The 19,431-nt window shown below is 45.0% G+C and overlaps 1 protein-coding gene across 1 annotated transcript; it reads right to left on the bottom strand.

Annotated features, from left to right (window-relative positions):
• Window positions 1-7,843: 7,843 nt before the first annotated feature.
• Window positions 7,844-19,431, bottom strand: LOC121833630. The gene is made up of 5 exons (XM_042287063.1): window positions 19,399-19,431; window positions 18,676-18,813; window positions 11,665-11,735; window positions 10,216-10,326; window positions 7,844-7,976 (listed from the first exon to the last, which is right to left on the bottom strand). Exons 1-5 carry the CDS (start codon window positions 19,429-19,431, stop codon window positions 7,844-7,846), a joined length of 486 nt encoding a protein of 161 aa, XP_042142997.1.

The following is a 19,431-nucleotide window of genomic DNA, read 5'->3' as shown; positions in this document are numbered from 1 at the left end:
GCGCCGCTTGCCACCAGGAATAAGAAGGAAGACACGATCCGCTCTGTGTCGTCGCAGCTGTCAATCACCTGCCTGGAAAAGCACGGGGCACTCACGTATAGGCTTGCGCTTGTTGTCAAAATTTGCAAAAAAACTAAATGTCCGCCTAATCAAAGCTTCCAGGGAGACAAAATGTCCAAAGAGATAAAATGCCAAAATGCGCATCGAGTAAAACTTTCCGAAGAGACAAAATGTTCAATAGGTCACGCGATACGCGTGGCAAAATGTCCACCGAAACAAAATGTTCGATAAGGCTGAAGTGACTCGAACGGACAAACACGACCAAGAAACCAAAAGAAAGAAAAAGACCACGATAACGAAAAAGGAAGTAGAACAAACGAGTGAATGGTTAAGATATTTTGTAATAATTTGTAGACTTCAACAGATTTTGCGCAGCCGACAGGATCAATAAAATGTGGGTAACTTTTCACATAGATCCCAGTTCTCACAAAGAACTAGTGTTTTCGAGCTACAATGCTGATGACGATATCATGACGGATTTTTCGCGACTCGTCAGCACGACACACTTGGTCCAGCTGGTCAAACATAAGGCGAAGAAGCCGACCGTGGAACTTCTTAACTCAAGATTCGTGAAGGTAAACAACATTCAATTATTGGAGATATGGTGCTATGGCCATGCCGGAGAGTATCCGATGAGACCTCAAACACGCGATGAGCCCTGCAAATAATAAAAAAAAGAGCAAAATGAGTTGATGCGAGCCATTGTTGCTTTGAGATGGTAAACTCAGACATGGTTGATGGTCATTCGTCAATTCCAGAAGGATGGATTGGCTTTTATGAGTACGCCTCCTATAAAAAAAAGTCTGAAAGTTCAGACAAGACAGCACCGAGAACATGCGCATATCTTCTTGAACGACATCGCAAAGAGGTGATACGAAATTCACCTTCTGGATCAGCTGAACGCAAGCTGAAGTGATTGGAAGGCAAGTTTCCTCACCCACTTCAAGAGTAACTCAACAAAACCGATGGGATCGAGCCATCTTCTACAAGTACGAAACCGGCTTGCTCCTTAAGTATTTTGTGAGCAGCAAAGGCTCCTTCAACTTCCCGAACCCAAAGTACCGGAGTCGGCGGCGGTATCCCTGATATTTCATGGACTTCCACGCGAAATTCAGAAGCAAGTACAAGCTTGCAATCCCACGTCAGTGTAACACTGATTCAAAACTTCCAAGACATCTCCAGCAACAGCGTGGAGAGAAACTTACAATAAGGAAAGAGGGACATTTAAGCCTGTCTTGTCTGTTTGTCTTAAATGTCCCTCTTTCCTTATCGTAAATTAATATCCAACACGCTCAACCATCTACATTCCAGAGAAACTTCCTACCTCGAGCGGCACCGCTTATGAGGCAGAACTCCAGTTATGTCCAGGACAGGAATATTCAACCCCACGAGGCAACACACGATACGACTTTGAGCGACAGCGTCAAAAATGGTTTCCACAGGAACAGTCATGCAACTTTACGCCAGACAATAACCTCAACCGGAACCAGGCGGCATACTTTACGGATGTCGAGGAGCAACAGCAAGGTTCCGAAAAACAAAAAAAAATGAAAACGAATAAAACAGGGTTTTCATTTTCACCCAAAGATACAAAATAACACTGTGTACTTGACTTTTTCTTTTATTTCAGTCTGTTCAGACAATACATTTTGTCTGCAGTACTAAGGCAAAAAACCAGAAGGTCTGACGAGGCCTTGGTACCGCTACATAAATGAAATATTAAAAAGACAATGACGCTCGTCGACAGCAGAGCACACTTAAACAAGAAGCGCTCTTAAATAAAATGTAATGAATAACAAAATATACATATCAATGACATTTAATAGTACACATTTTTGATACTATAAAACTATACTATAATACCATAACACAAAAAACCTACAAAAAAAAAAAGAACGAAAACGACAACAACAACAACATAGATAGTAAAGAGGATAAAACCAGATATTTCAGATCAGTTTGCAACAGTTGTGGGCAAGAGAGTTTCTTTCACTATGCTTTTGTATCTGTTTAGCGATATATTTGACGTAATAAGTGTATGAAGATAACTGTGTGTATTAAGGAAGTTTGGAATTTAAAATGAGAGCGTTTGTCTGCCCACGTCTGTCCTGATTTTGGGGAGTATATACTTGTCATTTCGAGTGTTGTAATGGTGGTTGGGGTCTAGTGTACGCAGATTGATAGCTAGGTTGTTGAAGTCTATGGTCATGGAATATGTAGAGTGCTAGTTTATAAATGTAGAGATGCTCAAAGCTCGAAATTTTATACTTCTCAAAAAGCGGAGCTGTATGTGCATCATAGGCAGAATTGTGCATTGGACGAACAGCTTTTTTTTTGTAATAAATGCAGATGTGTGATATTTGTTTTTGTCGTCTGACCCCAGACAAGAAAGCAGTAGTAAACCTTGGTATATATCAGCGCATAATACAGTTGGTACTTCAGCCATTCCGGTAAAAGATGCTTTGCAGATGAAATTAGGCCTATTAATTTTGAGATTTCGTTTCGTATTTTATTTACATGGTGTGTCCAATTGAGGCGTTTGTTAAACCATACTCCAATAACCTTATAATTATCGACCCGCTCAATTTGAGCTCTTTCGAATTGCAGTTCAATATGTGTATTGTGGGCGCGATTTATTGAGTAAAAAATTACATATTCTGTCTTTTCTGTATTTAGAGATAAAACGTTAGCCACCAACCAGGATGAAAGTTCAATTAAATATTTGTATATTGTGGTCTCTAGTTCGCTAAGATTGGCCCCAGAAAAAAATGCATTTGTGTCATCGGCATACAGTATTAAATCTTCGGTAACTGGTATATTATGTATGTCATTTATATAGACCTCTTACAGATCGCCATTTATATTAATAGACGTGAGGCGTGTGCCGTAGTCGATAGCGGCGCCTCATTATCAATAATTAAAAAGGGCCAAACAAACACTCTGAGAAACTATATGGGCAAACAAATTCAAGGTCACAGTTATGACGGCAAAAAAACATGATATGAAGAATGGACAACAGTTAACGTTAGCTCCAAGGGTCCAAGTATTGAAATTGTGGGTTTGGTTATTAGTGGAGTAGACTATCCCTGCAGGACATGAAACGGTTGAAAATCAACATCTCCTATGGACAATCAAGTCACAGTCGAGAAAACGGCCGATTGCAGATCTGCTGCCGACAAGCACCTAGACGCTCCGTTAAAGCTTATTGCCTCCGCTGATGAAATTCCTAAGTTGCATCCTGAATAGACCTTTTGCAAAATATCGGCTCGACAGTAAATGAATTTGGTACCCTCTCTCTCTCTTCCTTCTGGCTGAGCAGAGAGGGAAGATGGTTTCTTTGTATCAACTTCGGGACCGAAGACAACCTACGATGAGAAGAAATGCGATGTTTGGGGAGCCGTTTCTAGGTTAGAGCGGCTCAATGGGCAAACAGGTTGTAGCTGACGTTTTGGGTGTCGAACAGCCTCGAAACCAGTTACGTGTCTAAATGGCAGCACATATTTGAAAAAAGGCGGATTGTCCGGCGTTGACCCCTACCCTCCAGCTTCTACAGGACTCACGGTGCCCTTTAATATCAGTGACAAGACAGTAATGCGAAATATCCCTACAACACGACCAGAAAGAAGGCTTGGCTGGAACAGGAGCTTCAAAACATGCTTTATGTGGACATCATCCGACCTTCTGTGTCTCTGTTTACGTCACCTATCACCATTGCACCCAAAGATGAAGCCTTCAGAAACTGCACCGGACTACCGTGCTTTAAACTCAGTTCTTCATGCCACGAATCGAAACCGACATTGATCAAACAAAAGGGTACGTGCCGTCACTTTTCATGGATTAATTTCTTCAAGGGATATTGACAGGTTTCTCTCCAAGAAGAAACAATAATATACACAGCGTTTACATCCCCTTTGGAGCTGTATGAGTACAACCGCCTCCTCCTCAGCTGGAAGACCTCTCCCGCGTGGCTTCAGAATATGATGAAGCAGGTCTTAAGTCTGTACCTTGGAGTTTTGAGAAACGTCTACACGACATCATCGTTTATTCCGAAACAGAGATGGAACCCCAACAGCATCTATTACAAGCCTTGACAACACTTAGCTCCGCAAAACTAAAAATTAATTTTGAGAAGAGCGAGTTCATTCTGCCCCAGGAGCTATTTCTCGGCCGCATATTTGCAGTCACTACAAAGGGTACAAAGGAAGAGTCTGTGACACGCATTTCACAACTGGTTAAGCCAAATGACGTACATTCTTTCCGTGAGCTCCTTATAGTCTTGCCGGCCACTTTCGAACGTTCATTGAGTGACTCCGCTTTGAAGAAAAATGTATCAAGAATCACACAGAAGGACGCGAATTTTGACTGGACGGAGGAGTATGAGCAAGCATCCCGTGACATGGTTCAAGCCATTTCATCAGATTCAATCCTCAATTTGCCAGACACGCTCCCGTACGAGCTAACGCTGATCCTCACATCATTCAACAGGAGAACTGCTCTTCCAGCTCAATTCGAAAGACCCCTCTCATGCACAACTTCGTGTGGTGGGCTACTTCAGCTATATACGCTCAGCAAGTCCGAATTAAATTACACGGCAACTGAAAAATCGCTGGTAAATTTGAAGGCTGTCGGGCTATTTCGCTCATATTTGGAAGACGTTCGTGCAAGCCGCTCACAAACCACCAAGCTCGGACATGCCTTCTTTACTTGATACAACACAAAGGCTGGCTCGAGAGGTGATCAACGAGCTTCAGCAGATTTAGTTCGATATTTTAAATCTTCTTGATACCTCGTTGACCGACGCAGACCATCTATCAAAGCATCTTGTTCCCCTTAAGGTCGACTACCATAAAAAAGTAAACCAAACAAAGCTATAAAGGGCACTGAACATTTGTCATTTACCGCTGACATGTTCCAAGTCCTTCCTTCAATGATTCTTACCATTGTACAAAAAAACCATGACAGCCCAAAATCAGGGGGACATGATCGCTTCTGGCAAACCTACAAAAAGCTCATCAAGAGGTTCAATTGGCCAAAAATGAAGCAGGATTCAAATCAATACAGTCAGTCTTGTCACAAATGTCAATTTCAAAGGGCTACGTTCAAGCAAGCCAAAGACGGAGTACACTTGAAGAGCCTTTTGAAATGGTTTTGTTGGATTTTGCAGAGTTGAAAAAAAAGTGTGAGGAAGTCAGAAAGACGTAAGCCTTTCTTCTCTGCATCGATTAAGGCACTAGAATGGTGGCCGCCAGAATAGGGAGAGTAGACGCGAACAACGTAATATCTCTTCTACACCCCGAAATGTTCAAGTTAAGGTTAAAAATTCGGAGAATGAACCAGCCTTCCGAATCAAGAAGCTTGAGCAATGGGCACGACAACGAGGTATCTCGCTCAAGTCCTTGCCCCGTATCATCCAGCAGCCAACGGTTTGGCCCAGCGAGCGATTCGAGAGATCAAGCAATACGTCAGTATATCCCTATGTTTTTATCGAGGCTGGAAGTGCCGCCTTGAAACGGCTGCGTTTCACCATAATAGATAATAAACAAAGTCATGGGATGTAGCCCGACTTTTGTGGCCGCAGGATAGGTTTCCTTTCCACCGGTCGATCTCAAGCTGAGTTTAACAGAGCAATTACTACTCAAGGAAGCACCAAAAACAGACGCTGAAAAACAAAGGTACCGAAATACCATAAAGCAAAATTTTAATAGAAGACCATAACACCTCAATACAAAAGCTTACGAGCTTGTTCTTGTGCGAAAAGGAACCCTGAGTCTGGTGCAAATTTCTGTGGGCCGTAGGGTATAGACGCTTTGCAGCAGCTGTGCATGGGCGCCGCCATAACTGACCTTCCGTTTTTGTTTCATCTTATTCCCTTTACTTCACTTCATGATTACCACAGCAAGACAGGTTATTGTCATTTTAGTTTGCACTGTGTCCTTCTCCGTAGCATTGGCGTTTGTGTAGGCTCGTCAGCGCCTGCTTCAGTGGATCGGCATATCGGTAAGGCAAGAGAAGGTCAGCTATGGCGGCTGTAATCTGGCGCGTGTGCAAAGCGTCTATAGTGGAGAAGATTTTGTATCTGGGCCCCAACGAGACGATGGAGACAGCTTCAACTGGAAACGTTTTTCAGTTCAAGAAGGGATAACTTCTCAAGTTCAGAGAAGTGAAGTGACTTGAGATGTAAAAAAAAAAGACGACAAATAAAATAGAAGAAAAGACTACAAAAAGAGGACGGCGGTAGAATAAATGAGCGAATGATAAGATATGTGGTAATAATTTGGTAGATACCTACAAAGCTCCCTACGTTCACTGAGTCAAAGCTCCCTACGTTCACTGTACGAAATGTCCAAAGAGACAAAATATAAATTGAGTCAACCCTGCGATCGAGAGAAAATGTTCAGACAAAATGTTCGTCAAGTCAGAACGCCCAACATGCCACGCAATACATTACGCGTGTCATAATGCCCATCGACACAAAATGCCCAAGAAGGACAAAACGTCTATCAAGACAAATTGCACAAAAAGACAAAATGTCCGTCAAGTTAAAATGTTCCACCAGGTCAAGACATCCCACGATACAAAAGGTCCATCGAGTCAAAATGTCCGTCCAGCTCAAAACCGAGAGAATAGTATATGAATTGAGACAATGCGTCCGATATTGGATATTTTCACCGGCGAAACATTTCATCTCGTTGGACACATTGAAGTGCAATCATCAGCCCCTATATGGTAAAACTGAAAGTCGAGGGTTGTGTGCCAGACTTGCCTATACCTTAAAAAAGGGTTCCAAGCGAAACCAATGCGCACGATGCTATATACAGAGTTACGTATTTTCGGAGTTTAATTTTTTTCAAGTTACGGAGGGGGGGGCGAGTTTTGAGGGGGGGGGGGGATTTTCCCCTTGGAAATTCGGTGTCTCTCGGTGTCTATTTCAGTGTCGGACAAAAAATCCGCGTCTATCGCGGCCTATGTTGAAGGTAAGAGGCCACGGTCGTGGGATATTCGAACCTTCATGGAATATGTACGTGACACAAGCACTTAGTGGAAGACGACACGGTAAAAGCAGACCAGGGTTGTGGTTTCCGAGTAGCAGTCTAGCGGACAGATCAGTGTGGGCTGCGCTATCTGTCAACATAAATTGATAAATATTTATTTCATGAAAGCTTTTTTTATATATTTAAGGACAGCTCTAAGTCCTGTTTTTTTTTTTTTCGGTTCTGCCAGAATTTTATAAGACCGGCTTGAACTTTCCAAGATTTACTGGAAAGTTGATGATTACGTCGGACAATTACGTTCGATGGAATCGTCGAAAATGTTGATCTACTGCGGCGGTCCACCCAGCCATCTTGTCCGCTACATATTAGTCCGCCACATTTTCGAAATTTCGTTCCGATAGGCAGACCTTTGGCTCTCTATCTCTACCCTTGTGTACCACTTCTCTTTTATTCCACCAAACAATAAGCGACTAGTAAAATTCCAATAAAAAATCATTTATTCCAGCCCAAAACTAATTTCATAATCCATTTAAAGGCCCAAGTACAGCCTTTGCTTTCAGCAGGGAAGAATAGTCCTCTTAGCGTCCCCTACTCCTAGTCTCCGACGGGAGTCACGTTGGGGCATGCGGAATAGTGGAGAGGATATAGTAAAGGAGGTGGCGGGCAGGCGTGGAAAGCGCGAAGAGTAAGCCGGTCTTTTATCACTCTCCGGCGCAAGCGCACGCGTTCCGGTGTGTCAACCAGAATTTCGCAGTTGAATTAAAGCAATACTGGCACATTTCAAACGGGACTCACTCCAGCAGCGGCACCTTGACGAACAGGCAGGCGAAGTAGGCCAGGGTGCAGAGGATGACCCGGAAGGCGTCCATCCACAGGACACGCAGCAGGGCCACCGTAAAGTCGAGTCGGCGCCGGACGTTCTTGCTGCACGAGATTCAGGTTGGTTTTGGTCTCAAACGGGTTCGTTAAAAGGCAGGAAATCTATGGTCACTGCCAGAATAAGAAAGGCGGGGAATGCTTCTCGGATGTCCGGCCTCTGTCCCACGCTCGTTGCCTGTCGAGGTGATTTGACTGCGCGTGCACGCTCGTGACGCTGAAATGTTTTCAATGGTAGAACGCTCGCGCTACAGGCGGGACTATTGCAGAACCTCCCCGCTGTTTTTGTTTTGTCTGTACATCATTTCCATACTTACAACCCCTCAGCCCAGCGTGCGATCTCCTCAGCCCAGCACGCGCATGCTTGTCGCCTCAGAAAGTGGCCAAGTGAGTGGGCTGAGGAGTTGTAAATATTGGAATGGTCTTAGAGCGTCAATAAATATAGAGTGGTTCTTTTTCACGTTTTTTTTCTGAATTCGAGAGGCTTGAGCCCGGGGCTTTACATAGTTTGGATAAATTGGGATTCCAGATGCAATGGAGATTTTTCTGCTACCGGGCTCAGCGTTAAGAAGGTTCATAGTTGTCGTTTCTTCTGTGTGATTAACTTTGGTCTCGGTAACAGAGGTCTCGTGCCGAGAAGATTTTGTAACAGGTTGCTGAGGATCGCTGTCCACCTTGCTGGATGTTCAAAATAGCGTGTAGCGCGGACCTCCCATAGGAGTGCAATGTCGTCTTGCATCTAACATCCCAGTTGCGAGGACGCCGCCGTGGACGTCACGGTCACGACGGCCGCCCTTCTGGCACTCACAGAAATGCCTGCGCGTCTACTTAGCGGCAAAACACTCAAAGAGACAATCTCTGTGATCTACAAAATCAGCTCAGCGAATGATGAGTCGGAACATCCGTTTAGACCTAAAAATGAGGTCTGCTCTGTGGCTTTACGCAATGCAAGCATGACGCTTTGCATTGCGTAATGCCACAGCGCAGACTTAGTTTTGAGGTCTCAACGGATGTTCCGTTGAGACGCCATTTCAAGGCGCCATTTCAAGGCTGCCAAATTCTCCATAGCACCATTTATTTTCTTCTTCTTCCGTCTCATCAATCGCTGAGCTCATTTTGTAGATCGCAAAAATTGGCTCTTCGAATGTTTTGCCGTTAAGTAGACGCGCATTCATTTCTTAGAGTGTGGAGGCGGCTTTACGGAGGGAAGCTGAAGGAAAGGAGGATACCATGACGTCAGAGCGACCAGCTCTGCTTGGAGGGAGACAGTGAGTAGAGAGTGACATAGGATATCTCCTTCTCACCTTCGATTTCGCTCCGAGCCGTGGTCACACTTGGCATTGGATTAGAACGCGGCTTGTCTTGGCTTCGGCCCTCTCACAACTTTTAGCGCCTCGCGAGAGCAACGGCAAGCGTTTCGGGTCAAGTTTGGGTGTGCCCACGCAATTTCCGAATAAACACGCGAATGCGCTCTCAAAACGAAAAAAAAAAACTGTTTGGGTTCGGCGCTTGCGCAGTGCTGATGACGCTATTTTATATATATATATATATATATATATATATATATATATATATATATATATATATATATATATATATATATATATATATATATATATATATATATATATATATATATATATATATATATATATATACTTAAGGCAGCGAAGAGGAGGCAACTCGGTGGGCTGATCGTAAGCGCGGCTGAGGGCGAAAAAGGTAACTTTGGGAAGGCCGTCGAGCTATACCGAACGATATTGGGCACGGGCTCCGCGTCAGAGTGGGCACTCGGAGACTCGAGCTCGTGATATTATCCAATGATCGCGGACCGCAGGACGTTTCACGGTTGCGGAAATCATCTATAAGATGGCATATATCACGTGTCGAAGCAAACTTGACTGCCCAGTGGGTATACGCAAAGCGCGCGAGTGCTCGTCATCCCAAAACTCCCCAGGACCGTGGTCACACCGCTAATACCTCCTAGAAAACACAGTATACAAGACACTATTTGAGGCCTGTATTTTTGTACGATGGTCCTGTAACATTGGTGGTACAAAAACTGTCTGCAGCCAGGCTCGACACATGCATAAAGCAAACATGCTTAGAACGTGCTCCATGCGCGTCCGCAGACGTGTTTGTCATCATGTCAGCAAGAAGCACCGTGCTTTTTTATTTGTTTTTTTTTTTGTACCATGTAGGACCAACGTGACTCCGGCTTAGTACGACTGGAAAACTTCTTGCTTGCATGCGTATGAATATGACAATGTTTTAAGTGTTTTTTTACCTCAATAATGAGTGCAGTCTGTCTACGATGTCTCGGCAGCGCAGGGTACCACGATGTCGAGGCAGGTATTCGTCCGACGGTTTGCCTCCCTTTATGGTGACCTTGAAAAGCCTGAAAATGTGTCCACAGAGAGCGACTTGGTCGATGAGAAGTATGGGAAACTCTTTACACAATACCGCATGCAGGAAAGCATCGCCAAGGTCGGCGCATGCGAGGAATATATAAAGCGCCGAGAATGTGACGCTCAAGATTTAAAATAATAGGAACAGAGAGCCCCAGGTTAGTACTAAAAAGGGGGCGCCTCTATTGGCTGCTCATTAGCGCGACTGGTGGTCAAAAAGGGTAACTTTGGGCAGGTCTTCCCATCGAACGATTGCACACGAGCGCAGCCATAGAGTTTGGTAGGGCACACGTTCGCCAGGGCGGACGTTCGAACTCGAGATCAAGTCCAATAACTGCGGCTGCGGGCGGCCTTAAAGTTCCATAAAATTGAATTCTTCATAAAATGGGGCGAAATATAGAAACCACACTCAATGCATTGGTCGGCAAACGAACATTGTCAGCAAACGCTACTTTCGTTTTCTTTCTTTTCTTATTTTTTCATATCCTTAATTTTTTAGTATTCCCATCCGTTTTGTCATTGATTGCCCGTATATCACTTCTTTGACGACAAACTGAAAAATGAAAACAAGACGACACGAAGACAACATTAGCAATGAGGCACCCACAAATAAAGTAGCCAAAATCTCCAAAAAACTAAGCATTTATTAAAGTAGGGAGAGACACACAGCACTGTGTATATGTCTTGGCTCTCACATTTGGTCCTCGTTTTGTGTGTCTCGCTGTTTGTCGTCAAAGTTCACGCTATAAACAACTTCGCTAAATTCGTGCCTTGCTGTTGACTTTCTTTTTTTATTCCTTTAGTTTCTCGGAGAAGTTGAAATGGGGTCTCCAAAGACAGCCTCTTGTCTATAGTCCTACATGAGTTCTCGGACTCGTCCTTCACTTCAGCACTAATCACTCATCACAACCTGTCTACGCTTTCCTGATCATTCAAATCTGGTGACGAATTCCCACAACTGGGACTTGAAGTCAGCTTATAAGGTCACGCTAACGGACAGCAATTAAAAAGTGGCGCAAAGAATTATGGTATGGCTTCCGTTTAAAAAATTATTCTTTATGGCAATAGGCCCTTTTCAAAAGTTCATCGAGCAACATTGGTGGTCGTCATTTCTTGGGCACGAAACCTGCGATTACGTGCCCAAACAATGACAGACTCTGAGGATTGGTGCAGCAGTTCGATGGCACGCTATTTTCAAAAGCGTCCGTTGTGAACGGACACACATAAGGCAGGCTCCGAACCTGCCTAAACTGTTCTGTCCCTTGGAGCGGGAAATGTGGCTATAACAGCAGGTTCCACTGTGGATATTGGAATTTCGAAGTACTTACGGTATGAGAAGCACACAGCAGAGTCTAGCGAAGGTCGACATGTTGTCTTCATCGCGGTCCAGAAACTTGGCCTGCAACAAGAAGCACACTACAGTACGCAAAAAAGAAATGTGCATGATGATTGTAATCTATGCAGGCGTCTAGAAATGCCTCCATTCTCTGTGCGAAAAAAATTCAGTTTTCCCCCAGTCAGAGTTTATATACATACAGAAATGTAGTGGAGCAGCTGGGTACATCATTAAAGGGACAGTGACAGGGTATTTGCACTCGCCGAGGTATTTATCTGAACGTGACCTATATGAGTCCAACTACCCAAAACACAGTTTGCGGCTCGAAATACGTTTTGCTTTCGCCCGAAAACAGCTAGTAGAGGATCGACCTTTTTCTGTCGCGCTCACTTTTTTATCCATGGTCACGTCGCACTTAAACTGTGTGTGCCACATATATTAAAAGCCGTGTGTCATCAAGCCCCACATTCAATATTAAAAATAGAAAAGAATATAAACTTTATTTTTGTGACCTCCAAAAAGCTGCAAATACGCTGGTCGGAAAAAGGATGTCGCACAGATCAGAGGAAGTACATGCACACGTCACTCCCAATATGGCGGCGTACCGAGGGCTGGATGACGTGATGCCGCGCACGACGGTTCAACGTTGCGATGGACGTGGGGACGCTACTTCGGAACTGTCGTTCGTTGCACCGGCCAATTGATCTTCAAACGGAGAACATTGACCGGAAGGGATAAAAATGCGAAATAGTCGCATGACAAACGGTATACGCAAAGTGAGGGACTTTTAGCGAGCCGTCACCGTATTCCGCGTACCGGACTACTAGAGCCTTTGAAGCATGCTTTTAAGCGCGCGCCCCGCGGTTACGGCGTCACCCGGGCGCGCGCTTAAAAGTATGCTTCAAATGTTCCGGTAGTGCGGTACGCGCAACACAGTTTAGGTTTGATAAAAGTCCCTTTTGTCGTCGTCGTCGTCTGTTTCGCACGTCAGAAAAGCGGGGGGGAAAACGCGGTCGGGTGTTGCGACGCGACTTCCGGCCATGAGCTTCCGTGCTCGTGTGTTGGTTTCGGTTTCGAGTAGTTAAGTTTGTTGGCTTTATTAAAAATATACTTGACTCTGTAGCAAAATATTGATTGGGTATCCTCCTGACACCAGATTAAATCGCCTGGCAAAAAAATAACAAAAAATTTTGGCGTGGTGTTAGTGTCCCCTCAAACACGATCTTTAATCTAAGTTCAGTTGAGCAGTAAACCGGAAGCATTCTTTTTCTTCTTTTTATCCCATGGCTAGCAACTTGGACGCATCGTATCAATCTACGCATTTTTTGTTCAGGTACCTACTTCGTCATCTGACATGACAGAATTAAAAACAAAACAAAATAAAATAACTTTTTTTTTTTGTAAGTTTAATACTCTGCTTGCTTTTGCACGATCGAGGATCACGAAAAACCGAGGCGTTATCAAAGGTAGAAAGCTCGCGCTGAAGGCGGGACAACTGAAACCCCCTCCTGCCGTTCTTATAGAACTCATTGAAAGTACTGACAAGAGCGTTAACTCTTTTGGAGCCCGCCAATACCGCCTTGGAACTCAAAAGCCAAAAAAACGCCGATGTTAGTTTCGCGCAATGGCGTCCCGCTGTGTACCCTACGTCTATGGTACACTGCAAGCACCACTGTGTTCCGCACTCTACTCTACGCATTGTATATCCTACCTTAAAGGGGCGCTGCAACGATTTTCGGACTTCGTTCAATTAACTGCGGGAAGAAAGTTTTGTCACGTACGAAACGAAGAACAGAATACCGTATTTTCTCTCGCGCGCTAGTTTTATATTAAAATTTAAACAAAAAAAAAAAAAAAGTGACTTTCGATTCCCACGTTGTCTTTCGAGTGACGCACTTCAGGGAACCACTCGGTTTCTCGTTGGGTTCTTTCTTCGGAAAGCCCAGCCGCCTGCTCCGCGATTATCGACTTTTCAAGAATTATCAGCATTGAATGTCGCGGCGAGCGATCGACACAAAAGACGGTTCGGGGCTGACGCAGTGGCGGATCCAAGGGGGGGGCGGTGGGGGCGATCGCCCCCCCCCAAACGCCTCGCCATTTTTTTTTTTTTGTGGAGCCATTGTTTTTCTTATTTTTTGTCTTTTTGCTCGCTTTTGAAGCACATCCCTTGGTACGCCAAAAAGTGTGGCGGTAACGCGAAGGGAATGACGCTGTTGCTTCACTTTCAAGAGCATTCGTAGTGTTACTTATGCGCCATGAAGCCCCTGTTGTCTTTCTTTTGTACGTTTTGATCCTCCTAGACACCGAGAGGAAAATATGACTCAGGAACAACCAGGAAACTGGTACATTATTGACACACGCGTCATACAATGCCACATTGTCGCGTTTTGTCTCGCGCGTATCCCGTTACGTGAATAATTATTTCCGTAAAAAAAAAAAAGCACGCTGAACTCTCAAATTTGGTCTGCATGAAGCTAATAAAACTTAGGAATGAAATTAAATTATACCTTGGTAGAAAGTCTGTGCCAACCGGTGCGTACTTCTCGAAGCGAAATCTCGCGCGGAATTATGCACCTCTTTGACGGGCGGTAAACTCGGCAATCTCAAATCGGCATTTCTTTTTCTCCGGAAAGGACTTGCCAAAGGCAGTCATTTATGGCTCACGCAAAGTGAACAAACAGGCTAAGGCACGTCTCAGTGAAGCTTGAAACTTGTGTCTAGGTGATAGCAGGCACTAAACAAAAACTTTCGTTGGGTGCCTTCACTCCAACTGTCGCATTTTTCCCCGCGTCTCATTTGGCCCATCTTACCCTACTTCACGTTGGACAAACGCAATTATTAGTTTTGGAGCTTCCCCCACACGAGTGTTCGTGCGGTCGAGGTGTTTTTTGACATATCAGTAGTAGTAACCAGGCATTATGCGCAGCTTTTATCGGCGCCCAGCATGCTCGGGCCCACAAGCGCTTAGCTTCGAAAGCATACAGTGTAAAAAGTAACCGTCAAATTTACGGCGCTATACGCTAATAAAAACTACAAGTACGCCGTGAAGAGGAATTATCTGAAATGCACCGTAAACGAGCAAAAAAACCGAGAGGGAAACGCAAAACTCAGTGTTGCCAGATGGAGAAAAAAAAAGTCAGCAGATTGATCCCCAAAAAGTCGGTTGATTTGCACAAAAATCAGTAGATTCCACGAAATATGTGTTTTGCCATGTTTTGCTATCTCCATTAATACACACTTCAAAGAAATAGTATAGAGTAACAACTAACATGGTAATAAACACAAATAAAAATGAAAGAAAAAAACAAGACCAGTTCTCAAGTAACTTTATATGAAGGACAAATTAAAATGGCACCATAAATGTTTTTGTTTTAGTCATTATTGACTGTTTCGAGGATTATTCTTCGAAATCAAGACTAAGGCACTTTTGGGATCACAGATGAAGGCGACAGTGCGACGTTCACCTGTCGCTATTATTGAAAAAGAAACCGAAACAAGACGCTCCGGCAAGTGCGCGCGAACATGTCCAATGGAAGTCCTCTACATGCTGCCATCTTTCCTTACTGGGCTGTGGAAGGTTTTTGAAGCAACGCTGTTGGTCCGGAGCACTGTTGAGGCTACGCGTTATCTGCTACGGGCTTATTTCTTTTTCGCCTGACCCAAAGTTTGCGTTGAAACGTGGAGAAACTTCATTCGTTAGCTTTTTAAGCCACCGAGGAATACGATTATATCATTTTCTTGCCACAGCCTGCCAAATAAAAGAAAATAACTAAAATTTGGATGTCGATCCCATGCATTCCGCCGAACGAATGAATGAAAATTGCGGCTCTCTCCGCTCAACTCGAAGCTATTCTAGTAGATTGTATAGGAGCAGCCGAGAGTTCAGGCGCATGCGCAAACACCTCTCGCTCTGCGCCGCGGGCTGATTGGCTCACTCGGGAGAGGGACGTTACGGCGAGATCATAGACTAGCCAAACTCTCTCCATATATGGCTCTGGCCCGGATGTCACCGCCGAACCTGCCAAACCTGCTCTGGGTGAATAGATAGATGAATATACGACTACGTCACTCGAATAGGGCGGGCTTCTGGGCCATCTAGCCAGTGCTTCGTTTTTAATTCTGGGACATTATGAGTTTCCTTTGATGGGCGACACTGGGAACTGAAGGGGCCATATAATAATTTTTTAATATGTTTACTAAAAAAAAAGTCAGTAGATTTCCTTGTTTTTCAGTGAATCAGTAGACCCGGAACGAAATCAGTAGATCTACTGATAAATCAGTAGACCTGGCAACACTGGCAAAACTTCATGGACCAAGAAAACAGAAAGAAAAGACGCGCTTCGCTAATTGGTCACCACGCTTGACCTTTCGGAAGCTGCGGGAACCCAGAGAGTCTCCTCTCGCCCCTTCACCTCCTTTCTTTGTCCGCGCCAGTCCAGTCGCGCCAACGCAGAACGTAACTGCCTTAACTGAAAAAAAGAAAAAAAGAGAACTAAGAGCAAACAGTAGAGCAACAATGCGACGAGCTAGAAGCATAAACAAAAGAAAGGAACGTTGGTTGGGACAACGCGGTAAGAAGTGGAAAAAGCTGACGTTCACTTCATTTTCCCGCCTTCCCACCCGTCTCCGCGCCATTTTGTCCTCGTTCGTTTGTGGCATTCCCGGATTTTTGTGCACCTGAAAATTTGGAGCGGAAGGCAACTGGATACTCGAGGCAGGTATTTCACTATCAATCTGCTGCTTGATTGGCAAGGATAGTGTAATGGTGGCATAAATACAACACTCTAAAAAATGTTTACTTGCAGAATTTGTAGTTTCTGTTCAAGCACGCTTGATGGTTGTGCAATTCGATGAGCACATTTTCAGCTCTCGAATTCTTCCGTGTGTGGACGAAGGATGCTGTCGCCAGTTTGTTACGTATGATGCTCTCAGGTGTCATATTTTGAGAAGACATAGGCATTGGTACGCCTAAGGGAAGTTTGGTTTGTTTCGAGGAGTTTGGAAAGCTTTCAGTGCACTTTGCCACCATGCCTAGAGGAGTGCCACTCAAGGGAGGCTTTGCTAAAACATCTAAAAGGCCACATCACCGACAGTATTTTGTTTTCGTGTTCGTGCTCCAACTGTCAGAAGGTGTGAAATCATGGTTCGATCACGGCACATTTGAACTGGGCGCATTTACGAGTGACGGGTTTCTTAGGCGACGGCGCATCGCCTGCAGGCCCGCTTCAGGTTGAGGACTCTTCGACTCGGTCGACTAGTGCGGATTCTAATGAAGACGGTGCTGTTAACGTGATGAAATCCCCTAATGATAACTACGACGTGTTAATGTCTCTGTCTGCAGGAGAAAAAGGAAGGCCGTAAAATACGATCTTGTTTTTTTTTGTTTTTTTTTTTTTGTACCTGAAGTTTAACGGAACGCTTCTTATGCCGGTATCAACAGTTCAAAAAACCATTTATGAATTTCAACGTCGGCATTTCTTGTACAAACAATACATGTTCGGCCAACTTGCTGAAAGCCTTCAAAACGTGCTTGGTTCAGTCGAGGTTCATAACATCATTGAGTTCGTAACATCACTATACAATAATGTTATGAACCTGAATACTACCACCTTTCTCGCCGTTTAAATTGCACCGTAAAAATAACGGCGCGCTGTAAATTTTTTTTTACCGCAAATCTGAAGGCCGACCGTAGATTTCTAGGGTCCCCGTTTAAATTTATCGTAAACCAGATTTACAGTGCACCGTTATTTTTACTGTACAAGTTTGGCAGCATCAGCTGCCTGGTATTTGACCGTAAATTTTACGGTCAAATTTACTGTCAGGACCCTACAGTGTAGCGTCCTGACTGGTGCCTCATACGAGCAGGCACGTGTGGCGTGCACGTGAATATAGCTTTGGTAGGCTTGCAATTGCACGTGATTTTCCGCACGAGCAGAGACATTGCGTTGGCCAGATGCCCAGCTTTCTGAGGCTATGCAGTCAAAAGTACGGGAGCGTGTGCCTTGGTGTGCATAGCCACAGAAAGTTCAAAGAGTTCATCCCCTAAAGGTAAACCGATACAAAAGCTCTCAAGATCTATATTATGTTATCAGAGTTTAGTAAAAACGATGGCTCCACAAAAAATATAGACACTCCCCCCCCCCCCCCCCCCCCCGTTTTACGCCGAGGAACCGCCCCCCCCAAAATGGAGGTCTGGATCCGCCCCTGGGCTGACGGCGACTGTTGCCGCGGGGGAGACAGGTTTTGTTGACTTCCGCGTGAGCCCCATAAAACGTGTCACCATAACTGCCGTAAACGCCACACGCGGCTACAGATCGGCAAAAAAATATTTTTTTTTTCCTTCGCGATTACGCGACGGAATAGCAGTTTTCAGGGGAAAAGTGAAAAGATGTTTTTTTTCTTTTTTTGTCATTGTGTTTAGATAAACAATTTAAAGCACCCAATGTGCAAATTCCTTCTACATTACAATCGTTGCACTAGCCCTTTAAGCCACAGTCCCATTGCTAGTGCATCATACAACAGACACGGTGTTCCCTGCACTCATCATTACAGAATGCAGAGCGAAAGTTCGTCTGCTTCTTTTGCATGGGTTGTGGTGACGTCAGAACGCCGAGTTCCAATTGGTTTTGATTGAAGCATAGTGGGTATAAGGCAGCATGCTTTGAGGTCTACCCACTATCCTTCGATCAGAGCCACTCAGAGCTCGGAGTTCTGACGTCACCACAACCCATGCAAAAGAGGCAGACGAACTTGCGTTCCGCCTTTTGAGCGGACACGCCTGAAGCCTGTTCCAAGCGTGTTTGCTTTTACATAAGTATGCTTGAAACACGTCTGCAGAAGATAGTTTTTTTCTATGACTGACCAGTGTGGCAGGATACACGTAAGAAACAAGCCCCAGACGGTGTCGGCCGACTGCCTTTTGTGTGATGTGTACCTATCATAGCATAGCGTGACCGCGGCTAACTGTGTGTGTGTATGGGGGGGGGGGGGGGGGGTACGTCACCTTGCGCGACTTGGACGACCTCCTGAGGACGGTGTCTTGGAGCCCGGCACCCAGGAAACATCCGCACATCAGGACAGCCACGGCCGTGATTACGACGACCTGCGAGTCCTCGAGCGGCGTGGACCATACAATGGCATCCTGAAAGTATACGTGAGAATGACCGGGTTAGCTCGATACCACCCGGAAGAGAACGCCTGTGCGCATGGGCGTCCGCAGAACTTTTTCCAGGGGGGTACATACTTATCCCCCCCCCCCCTCCCATCCCAGACTGTTGACGATGTTGGATATTTTCAGCAGGTTTCCACATCACTCTCTACCTGCTTCCACGGCCGCACCCTAGATTTGGGGCTACAAACCCAGGGAGGATAGAAGGGTAGGAGAATGCATGACGCCAGCCGCGTAGCCTCCACAAGCCATGCTCCCTTGACGCCTCGCCTCTTCCTCATTTTCCTTCTTACTCTCCTCACTTATCAGGCCAACGTGACCACATCACGTGACCGTAGCTAGCCTTCGTCTAGCCTTCGATCTGGTAAGACATACCGGACGGAGCGCGCGCAAGCCTGGAAGGAATCCTTCTACAATCAACCGTCCATCTCACACGTGACATGTCACGCGCACCAATTGCCAGAGAGATTTACGGTCACGTTGGCCACAACATCGTTTAAACTTTTTATGACTAGGCTTCACTAATATTGCAACGTGCCCCCTCCTAGTACTTCGAACCTCCTTGTACAAACCACTAATTTCAATGACCAT

This window comes from Ixodes scapularis, unplaced genomic scaffold, assembly GCF_016920785.2.
Source record: "Ixodes scapularis isolate PalLabHiFi unplaced genomic scaffold, ASM1692078v2 PGA_scaffold8__174_contigs__length_109621045, whole genome shotgun sequence".
Classification (NCBI taxonomy): Eukaryota; Metazoa; Arthropoda; class Arachnida; order Ixodida; family Ixodidae; genus Ixodes; species Ixodes scapularis.
Note: the sequence above shows the minus strand (reverse complement) of the source record. Positions and strands in the feature narration are given on the sequence as shown.